We start from the raw sequence: 11,306 nt of genomic DNA on the forward strand, positions 1-11,306 counted from the left end.
AGCTTCACATCCATTCCGATGTCCTTGGGGAAATAAATCCCCTGATGACCCCGAGCGGGATGTTCAGGACGCGTTTCTGTGGCTGTCCCCGTGGCTGGGCGGGTCCCTGGTTGCTGTCGGCAGCAGAGGCTGTCAGGCTGAGCTCCTCTCTGGGCAGGAGAGATAAACTGGCCGAGAACTGCCCAGCTCTGCTCCTCTCCTCCCTCGCAGGCACCGTGGTTTTGTCCTTTGAGGTGCCCCGAAGGCACCGGCGGGCTGGTTTCCCTTCAGACACCGAGAATATCCCACACGGTTTTACCCTCCTCATCCAACACATCGCGATCAAAGAGTTTCTCCAGTTTTCTCACACTCCTTTCTATGGCCTTTAGCCCAAATTCCTGAGGGCTAAGCCGTGGCCGTGCTGATTTCCCGTGCGAGGAACCGACATTTCTGCTAAATTTTAATTTGCTTTCTCAGCAAAATCTTATAAATCGGAGATTGATCTCACCCATGTTCCTTGTTATAAATACATATTATATTATCGGCTCTTTGCAAATATTAAATAAATACTATATGTATAATGTTAGAATAACTGTACTGTATAAATATAGGTTTTATTTCTGCTATTAACAAAACTTTAAAATAGTAATTAAGCAACTAATATATAGTTATGCTCATAATTAAATTATGAACTGCATATAATTAATCCAGTGAACATATAATGAAGACCCTACTGCTAAGATGTTAACTATCAGCGCCTGCCACCTGTAAAAAGTAAAAAATAAGCCAAAAAAACCCACCACCAAAGCCCAAACTAAAAGTAATAATAAAATAAGACTAAAACTACAGCCAAGAAAACACGCATACTCTAAAAAAGCAGACCCAAAGAAGAACTATATAAAATGGTTGCTAAAATATATAAACTAATTTATGAATACTTTAAATATGCATAATAGTCTATAAATATGCAACAAGCTGATATAATAAAAAAGTATTTTTCAAGTATCTCCCAAAATAATAAGTATACTCTTAACTAAATACCATACACCCGACCACTTAACCCTTTACTTTATCTCCTATTTTTTTATTAGACTTTTTAAATTTTACCAAAGAAGTGAACCTCATTTTTCACATTCCTGTACCTAAACAAGACACCCAGGGCTGCTCTAGGCCCCTGCACACATTTAATCAGAGGAATCAAGATAATTAGTCCCAGCGTTGATGCAGACATTTAGATTTGGGGAAGACCAATCCCCCTTTAGGAACACGTGAGCAGGAAAATCGCAGGTTGGAGGAGTTAATTGTCGCCTTGTGCTGATGAATCGGCAGCAGCGTGGGGAAGGGAGGAAAGCAACAAGAATAACAGGTTTAAAATATGGAACAATATTAAAGGGTGGGAGCAGCGAGCTTTGTTACCCTCAAGAGCTGAAAAGAGGGATTTTAAGGGAGTAGGGATATATAACAACACTCACTTCAGGGAAGATCAGTGGGTTCAGGGGAGCTCAGGATTCTGCCACAGAAATTCCACGGGAATTGAAACAGTCCCGGAGTCACCGGAGAGCTGGAGGACCTTGGGACATGCCAAGGGACATCGGGGAGGTCACCATGAGAATCCCACAAACAGCTCCTTCCATCTCCTCTCCTGAAGAAGCTCCTAGAAGAGAACTTTTAAGACCTGCTGCAGCATTCTGAGAGCCCCCAGCTGTGGTTCTGGGGGAGAAAAACAAAGTATCAGCTGCCAGTGTAAGAGCTGGAAGTGTTTCCTGCTCTGCTGTCTGCTTTTCTGGTGATGGGAACAGAAACTGTGTGAAGCACATAAGACAATGGAAAAGGATGAGGAATTGATAAAAATCAATTCATTCAAATTCACCAAATCAAAATTCAAATTTTTGCAGCTTTCTAAGAAAACAGAGCTGTTCCTGGGGCAGTTCCCAAAAGGAAAAGCTATAATTATGAGGTACTCCCTCAAATATTGCATCTAATTTCAGGAAGTCGTTCCTGAAGCATCTCAGGAGCCAAAACAACAGGTGACAGAAGCCTTCAAGGACCCGTCTGTGCCATTTGAGAGGGGTTGGACCTCATGCCAAACTCAATGGTTGCAACTGGAGTAAGACCAAGAGCTTGGAAAGCTCCAGCAGAAGACACCTGTTCCCCTGGGCGCTCCCTGCCTTAGTGACTTGATAAAATCAGCTGACAACCCAATCAAACCCCACAGGCAGGATATCATCATCCTCACCAGGCTCCTGCCCTTCTCTGATGAAAATAATTGGGTTTTATACAAGCAAAGGGCTCCCAGTTGCTCCTCCCCAGGCACCTCCAGGGAGGGATCCCTCAAACTCAGGATGGGAAACTCGCATCACAAACAAACATCACAGAGCAGAAATTCCCTCCAGACAGAAATGCTGCAGCTCCAGCAAGGTCAGGCTGGCCCTGTAACATTTTGAACTGCCATAAGAAACCTTTAGGGACTGTCCCACACCAGGTTTTGTGTGAATACCAAAGGAGTCAGGTCATTCCTGCTGTCCCCTGGGTGATCCAAGCTGTTGTCACCATGTCTTTGACACACAGAGTGCCATGTCACTCCCTGTGGGAGCAATCCAGCCCATCACATGAGCATGCAGAATTAGATCTATTCTACAAACCTTTCCAGACTAAAATAAATAAATAAATCTTAAAAAACAAATAATTTTTTTCAGGAATAACATAATTTAAGGAATGAGCATTTTGCCACAAATATGACGAAGAAACATCAGAGTTTTTTGGAAATGGCCATAACTCACCTGCCTGTTTCCCACCTCCTTTTTATCCCCAGGAGATCCCAGCATGACCAGCTCAGCACCCACAGCTATGCTACCGAAGTGCAAAGCAGGTTGAGATAATCCACATTTAAAGCCTCTTTCAGGTGTGTTGGCTCCTCAGCACTGAGAAAACTCCAGGATACTCCAATAGCAGTAATTACTGTGGCATAATTGCTTCCTTGATACAACTGCAACTCAGACATTGGTGTTGTAACTTCTGATTTAACATCTCAGCCTGCACAGAAAACTGTTATTCCAGGCTGATTATGTCCATCATTCACAGAACAGGCACCTCCTATTAAATGATGTGGGGAAAGTGCCCCCAAGAGTTGCATGACCTACTTGAATCATCCTGAGAGAGAGGAAAAAAAAAATTTCTAAAGTTCAACGTAATTTTCAGCTTGTACTAAACAGCTTTAAGCATTTTTGCTTTCTTCAATTTTCCATGTGCTGCTGTCTCCCTGTTGACATTTCCTGTAGGATTGTCCTTGTATTTTCAGCTATTAAAAATACTCCAACATTCAGCAGGAAATGCAGATGAGCTTTTTTGAACATTTGGGTGAAGAATTTCCAGCAAAGAGCTCCCTTCATGGCACAGGATTGTGGCCATTCCCAGGAATCTGCTGCAGCCATGAGTTCCATTCAATATTTCCCTCATTTTTCTTACATATTTGTCGCTTTTAGTGCCAGCTACAGCTCGAAGACAAATGCTGACACTTTGTTTGCATAAAGGAGATTTCACACTTGGTTTACTTTAGCTTAGTTGTGAATGAATCAGACTCTAAATTTAAAAAATTTCTTTTGATTGTTTCTCCTGAAATCATGTGGCAATAACCTAAAAGGAACACAGCAATTTTAAAGGCCTCTGTTTTATTTTAAACGAATTAAATATTTTTTTAAACAGAATTATGTGGAGCTTAAACAAACAAACCAAGAAAGAGAAAAAAAAATTAAAAATCAAGTAACAGGGTGTTTTTTCCACAGGATCCTTTTATGGTCTGAGGCTGTTGAGGTGAGAAGGTCCTAAAAGGTTCCTCTAAGGGGACACCAAAAGAAGCAGAACTCCTGAATTCCCTGGATAATTACACAGTGGATGACACACCAGGATGTAACAAACCCATCCCAGTGTTCCATCTGGGAGACTTCGGTACCTGCAGGTGTCCTGCCTAAAAACCATTCCTGTGAGTTCTAAAATTTCATTCCTTTTGCTCCTTTGTGTGACAGTTACAAAAGGAAAAGTGGAAAAAAAAAGCTTATGTAGCTTAAAAAATATACAGAAAGTTTGCAAAACAGAGCCTTATAAAAGGCTTCTAAAATTGAAGGTTTTTGTTCTTGAAATGGCACCAGGAGAGGACAGTGAAAAATGAGTGAAGGACAGAGGAGTTAACCCACTGAAAACTTTATTTTATTTCCCTCTGCTGACACTATTTAGTGCCAACATTTTAAAAGCCTCTCGCAAGGGAGTTTTTCTTCAAAAATTCTCCATGGGAGCCTCTTTGTTATGGAGATACCTTTTATGAGGAAAAGAGTCCTCAGCTCTCCATCCTCCCCTGGAGCTCGGGAAGTAACAGCCAGAGCAGCTCTTCAAATGAGAACCGGGACAAAAGGATCCCTGTCCCTTCTCCAGCCTTTCTTACACATCCAAAGATCCACTGTGCTTTTCCTTAGGTGAAATAACATGGAAGGAGAAACCCTGCAATCCAGAAATGCTGGGGAAGGGAAAGGAGGGGAAGCTGCTCACATACAGCTTGAAACACCCTCATTCCAAATGTGGTGAATAATACCTTTGATCAAACCATTATTTATATTTATATTTATTTATACCACCCCCATCTCAGAACAGTCCTGGGGCCCTCCTCACCCACAAACACACACCCACCCCAACATCTCCTGGGTTTTTAACAGCAGGGTTCTGGTACACAACTTCCTGCAGGAAACGTTGAGGCAACAGTGGCAGCAGAGCACAGGAAACCCCAACACTGCAAAAATTTAACTCCCTGCAAGGCCTGACACACAAAACACCACCAAGTTCTCCATGCCATAAAAAAAGGCACCTCCACCTTGCAGATTCCCCTCACAAAACTCTTGCTGGATTTGGGCAGAGCAGGATTTATTCATCCTAAATTCAGCTTAAATCCTGCACCCTAGAAAAGCCCATCTGAGAAGCAAACTCTGACAGGTTGGGATAAAGCAGGAATAGCTGCAGCTGTCCCCCTGCAGCTGTGGGGACTCTCTGTGAGGTCACACCACAGAAGTCATGGCACTGCCTGCAGGACTTTTAAGCAAATCCAGCCATTTGAAGTCCAAATTTTTCTTTAGAGATGTCTCTTGGTCTTTATGATCAACCAGGGAGCTGGAATTACATGCAAAATTCAGCTGAGAGGGAAAAGGAAAAAGGAGGGGGTGGAAAAGGGTTACATTTCTCAGTTTGGGATTGTTGGGAGGGTTTTTTCATCTGCTATCAAAGAAGTGAATGGCAACTTTTCAGATCCACTGGAAAGCATGGTGTGTTCAGTGGCATCACGCTGAAATCAGAACTGTTGTTAAAGAGAAAACAAATAATAATATTTATCATTATTTAATAAATATTCCAGTAAATTTTGGATACTGGAACTCGGAGTTTGAAACCATGGTAGCTCCAGTTTACCACAGATGCAAAAATGGCCTTGCTCACTTTTAACCATCCCTTAACCAGGTTAAGTAGCTCCTACTTCAGTGCTGGGAAACACCTGTCTCTAAAAGCCCTGTGTGGTAAACACATCATACAAAAATCGAATGTTTGGGGTTTTTTAATTGATTTCTTAGCTGAACACAGAGGTTGCAGGAGACCTCTGGCTTTAGAAGGCTGATGACTGGAGGAAATAGCTGCGAGCTGCCGTGACCAGAGACTTCCTGGTGGGTGGTGGGGAAGCGAGAACTCGAGAGGAGGCCGAGGGGGAGCCGTAGGTGCACAGCTCGGAACAAACTGGTGCTGCAAACCACATCCCTGCATCAGCAGAGCAGGCCAGCTGCAGATAACTGGCAGGCAAACAGGAAATCCAGAGGCCTGGGTGTCCCTCCTGAGGTGCTGAACACCCTGCTGGGTTGGATGATCTTGGTGATCTTTTCCAGCTCCGAGCTTTTCCATCCTTAACGATCCTATGGCTGTTTTCTTGGCACGCTGTGGGAGACTAAGGCTTAGACATTGCTTAAACCATCAAAGGGCTTTTGCTCACGGTACCAAAACAGCAAAGGAGCTGCTGCCCACCTGTGAGCACCAGAGCCACCTCTTCCCAAACACTCCCAGCTGGAATGTTGGATTTTGAACCTGGGATAAGACAAAGGTGGTACTTTCGTCCAATTATCCCAGGTGTGGGAAGAAGAATGGATCCACAAGGGTATTGGAAGAGAGACTGTGGTGCTGCCAGCTCAAACATTCAGAGGGCAAGTTGCAATGTGCAAAGGAGCACAGCTCAGGCCACAAACTGATAAGGGACCCTTTATCAGGTCTGAACAGGGCACTGCCTCTTTATCCCTGCCCAAGGGAACTCGGCTGGGATAACTCCCCTGCCCTGGAATATCGGGACAGGCAGCCCCAAGGGGTTCACCTCAGCCATAAAGGGCCATAGTGGACTGAACTGTGCTGACACAAAAGGTAGCTGCATCATCTTTGAAGGTGTCAAAGAGTCCCTGATCCACAACATTCCATCATCCAGGGTGAAATTCCCCCCTCCAGGAGAGGCACCTGGGCGTTCCCACCTGAGCCTGAGTGAATAAAAACCCAACAGGTTTTGTGTTCTGTGCATTTCTCCCACCACCTTTTTGGGATTTCCCCACATCACCTGGTGGATCCACTCTGTGACTATCAGTTGGACCAACAGACACTGAGATTGCAACAAAAAAGTCTTATCACAAGACCTGTGGGTGGCGAGATCTTCCTCCTCTTATCCTTTCCCTCTCTTTCCTTATATCACATTTTCTTAAGTATTATTTTATGCTTTCATATTGTCATATTACTATAGATAATAACAGCCATGGCTGTTTTCCTCTGCAACCAAATTGCTCTAAAATAAACCCTTCATATACATATGAAAGGTTTATTATATATATTTTTATATATGAATTTTTTTCCTCAAATACCAATTTTACCCTTGCCTTTCTAGGGTAGGTTGTACCACACGTAGGTGAAACAAACCCAGTGGAGTTTGTTTTAAAAATGCCAGCAGCTGGCTGACAAAGCAATGCCACCAATTATCATTTTCCCTGGTCAAAACCTCCTCAGAGATGGAATGTTTTAGGCTGGAGAAACAGCACTAGGATTTCCAGGCCTTTATTGGCTTGGGTTGATAATTGACTGTTACCTGGAACAGGAAGGTAACCTGGAAGTCAGAGAGGTGGAAAGGCCTGGGAGAGATGCACAGCTCCTCTCCACGGGTGCTTCATGATTTCCTCAGGGCTGTGTTGAACACCCAAGGAGGAAATGCAGAAAAAGGTCTTTAACAGTGACATGGAGCCTGTGGTCTCCAGCCAGGATGTTTGGGCTGAGAATGGTCACAGTGAGTGACAGCTTGGGGGTGGGGGTTCATCACAGAATCCCTGACAAGCCCTAAACCACATTCCCAGGATCATCTGGGATGGAAAAGACCTCTGAGATCATCCAGTCCAACCTGTGACTGACCCCACCTTGTCCCCAGCCCAGAGCACTGAGCACCACCTCCAGGAATTCCCTGGACACTTCCAGGGATGGGCACTCCAAACGTCCCTGAGCAGTTCCAAGGCCTGAACACCCTTTCCATGAGGAAATTCCTGCTGCTGTCCACCCTGAGGCCGTTCCCTCTCCTCCTGTCCCTGTTCCCTGGCAGCACAGCCCGACCCCCCGGCTGTCCCCTCCTGGCAGGGACTTGTGCAGAGCCACAAGGTCCCCCCTGGTCCCCCTTTTCTCCAGGCTCCCTCAGCCTCTCCTCACATCAGTGACTCTGTCAATGCTTCCTGAGCTCAAGGAGGTTTCAGGGACTCATCCCATCCATAAGGAATGGCAGCAGGGTGGGTATAGCCAGCCCTAGCACAGCCCTGCAGAGGCACAGCACAGGGCCACGGCTCAAGTGACAACGGCACAGTGTCCCCTGCCATTTGTCACTGTGCACGAGCAGCAATAAAAGTGTCTTTGTACCAACACAGCAGCGGCCAAGGACAATATTTGAGCTGACCACTGCAGAGGTCAGGGCAGGTTTAATCACAGCAGAGGCTTCATTGGGGACTTTGGCTTTTCACTTCTTTTTCTTCCCCTTCTTTTTGAGAGAGCCGGGCCAGGGATAGCCCCGGAATTCCAGGAAGGCAGCGGCGTTGTGAGAGATGTAGTAAGCGTTGAGCATGGCAGCTGGGGTGAGGAGATTCACTGTTTTCACTTCCTTCTTTGCACCCTTTTTGGAGCCTTTTTTGCCTTTGCCACCTTTGGATTTTTTGTCTTTGCCACCTTTGGATTTTTTGTCTTTGCCTGCGCCACCCTTGGGTTTTTTGCCTTTGCCTGCCTGCAGAGAGAAAATGACCACAAACCAACTCAGTTTTGCGTCTTTGTTGTCTCACTTTTGGGTAGAGGATTCCAGGCTGAGAGACTGAGAGAGCTGGGGGAGTTCAGCCTGGAGAAGGGAAGGCTCCAGGGAGAGCTCAGGGCCCCTGCCAGGACCTAAAGGGGCTCCAGGAGAGCTGCAGAGGGACTGGGGACAAGGCCTGCAGGGACAGGACACAGGGAATGGCTTCCCACTGCCACAGAGCAGGGCTGGATGGGATCTTGGGAATTGGGAATTTCTGGCTGGGCTGGAATTGCCAGAGCAGCTGTGGCTGCCCCTGGATCCCTGGAATGTCCAAGGCCAGGCTGGACACTGGGGCTGGGAGCAGCCTGGGACAGTGGGAGGTGGCTGGAACGAGATGAGCTTTAAGGTCCCTCCAGCCCAAACCATTCCATGATTCCAAGACATCCCAGAGCAGCTGTTTTGTTCCGTTCCTGGCTCACAGCATTAGCTCAAAACCCCTCACCCAGACCCCAGCACTTTGTGGTGTTTTTTTGTAAGGACTCACAAGAATTAATGCTTTAATTAATTTCACCCAATCCCTATCTGCTCTGCAGGCTGTCAGAACCTCTAAAGCCACCAGACTGAGCTAATCACTGTCCCCACGTGCTTCCATGTGGCTAAAAAAAGGTTTGTGCACAGTGGAAGTCAAACATTCTTCCCCACTGATTGGGTTTTTTAAAAATTACTACATGAGGATGCAATCCTGAAGTGACTTGGCCTGGGCTCATCCACCCCTGTGTGCCTGCTTGTGACTCTGGACCTTAAACCAGGAGAGCAGGACTCCCTTCTACAGCTCCCATGGATCTGGGATGGAGCTGCTCTCCCACCCCTGGTGGTCACATAAATCCAAACCCGTGCACGTGGCGTATTTTCCATGTGATGATTTCTAAAAACTCCTTTCACAGTTCAGCACTATTCAGTGTAAAAGAGACAAACATTTGTGCTCTAAGGTGTGAGAACAGAGTCAAGGGCACAATCCTCAGAATCAGCTGAGGCCAAGGCGTGAACAGGTGAAGAAAAAAAAAATCAAATTTTCTATATAAAAAACACAGACCCTCTATTACAGGAGCAAAAAAGAGACAAAATAAGAGTGTAAAGTACTGCTGATGGCAGATTATTTGCAGAATGAAACTACTTCAGCTCAGACATATGTTTGAGATGGCAACAAGCCTCTTTCACAGACCTTAATTGGACAGAATCTGTGGAATACTTCACATGCTGGAATGTGCTCCCCTCACAGGGACATGCTTGTACCAGATTTTCTGCCAGCCAGTCACCTGAGTCCCATTCCTTGTTTGCCCAGGGTCTCTGGTGGATTTTGTGAGCACTTGTAGCCTCCTGGTAGGAATTCAGCCTGTTGCTGATCTTTCCAAATATAGAAGATGCTCACAGGCTTTATATGCTATGTACAAAATTTTATAGCAGCCAAGAACAACAACAACAAAAAAAGCTAAAAATCAGAATTAGGTTTATACTTGCACACAAAGTGAATTTGGACAGGTCAGTTTTGTCTTGTGGGCAGAAACCTTTTGGATGTTAACCCTTTTCCTTAAAAAAGTGTTACCAATTGAAGGAAGTGTTACTTCTGAAGGATCAAAGGTGTTTTACCATGGTAGAATCTTTTCACAAAGTGGTGGGGACTCGACATTAAGCTCTGGAGATGGACCCTGCAACACAAAATTACATTGTTACACAGTGTAAAGGACCCGTGTCTGTGTCAGCCCCCACTAAACTTTGAAGGCTTAAAAGGGAATAAATAGTCCCTTGCAGAAATAGGCCGAGTGGGTCATCCCTAAAAGCTGATACTCACCTGTGAAATCAGCTCCTAATTGTCAAATTCCATGGCTCTCAGCTTTTCAGCAAAGCCGTCGAGGTTTACAATCACAGAATCCTGGACAAGGCCTCCAAGATCAAATCCAACCATTCCCCAGCACTGCCAGCGCCGCCACCGAGCCCAGGTGTCCCCAAGCGCCACATCCACACGGCTCTGAAATGCCTCCAAGGATGGGGACTCCATCCAACCCTGCAGCTGTGCCAGGCCTGGACAACGCTTTTCGGGAAGGAATTTTCCCCATATCCAGTCTAAACCTCCGGCACAACTTGAGGCTGTTTCCTCTTGTTCTGTCCCCGGGAGCACGGCCCGACCCCCACTTAGCTGCGTCCTCCTGTCAGAGAGTCGTAGCGAGCGAGCAGGTCCCTCCTGAACCTCTTTTTCTCCCTCGGCTTTCCCGGCCCCACCTTCCCGTGTAGAAAGGGCAGAACCTCACCTTCCTGTCCCCACATCACGGCGGCTCTGAAGCGGCACCAGCCCCTCTTCCCCCGCAGGGCCGCCATGGCCTCTCCCCCCCCTCCTCCCCCTCAGCGTCGCGTTGTCATAGCGACCTCGGGGGCGGGGTTTGAGGGTGATTGACAGCCCAGTGTCCAATCCGCTGCCAAGGTACCCGCCCATCGCCCAATCAGCTGCTGGGGGTAGCGCCCGCGCGCTCTTCCCGCGGGTGCGGCCGTCGGGGGGAAAAGGGCGGGAAAAGCTGTGAGGGGGGTGAGGGGAGCGGCCGCCGCCATCCCCGCCCTTGTCCCTGTCCCTGGCCCACCCGCAGCCAAAACCCCCGGGAAATGTCACAAGGAGGCGAGAAACCCCCACCACAACAACTTCGAGCTGAGAGGAGGAGCGGAGCAAGAGGTGCTTTCCAAAGGTCTCGAAAAGACTGGCGTTTGGTGGACTGTTAGTGGAATATTCACGCTCTTTCTGCGTGACACGGGGCAGTCTCTGTTTAAATACCTGACTCAGCCTTCTTCACCACAAAAATATTTAAAAAACAACTTCTGCTTCGTCTCCTTGCAGAGCCACAGCTCCGGACCGCAGGTGCTGAAAATGACGTGTAATGGAGGTTGGATATTTCCAATAAATCCCCATAAACTGAGGCCTGAGACAAAGGGAATCGGTGGAGAAAGGGGGCTGAGAGAGGGATAGGGACAGGAA

The 11,306-nt window shown here is 46.7% G+C and overlaps 1 protein-coding gene across 1 annotated transcript; it reads right to left on the minus strand.

Moving 5' to 3' along the window:
- Window positions 1-7,952: 7,952 nt before the first annotated feature.
- On the minus strand, window positions 7,953-10,661 carry SMKR1 (small lysine rich protein 1). The gene is made up of 3 exons (XM_066320272.1): window positions 10,594-10,661; window positions 9,935-9,993; window positions 7,953-8,284 (listed from the first exon to the last, which is right to left on the minus strand). The coding sequence occupies exons 2-3, from the start codon at window positions 9,935-9,937 to the stop codon at window positions 8,024-8,026; spliced, it is 264 nt and encodes an 87-aa protein (XP_066176369.1). The 5' UTR covers window positions 9,938-9,993; window positions 10,594-10,661; the 3' UTR covers window positions 7,953-8,023.
- Between the last annotated feature and the right edge of the window lie 645 nt (window positions 10,662-11,306).

Source organism: Sylvia atricapilla, chromosome 5 (genome assembly GCF_009819655.1).
Source record: "Sylvia atricapilla isolate bSylAtr1 chromosome 5, bSylAtr1.pri, whole genome shotgun sequence".
NCBI lineage: Eukaryota > Metazoa > Chordata > Aves > Passeriformes > Sylviidae > Sylvia > Sylvia atricapilla.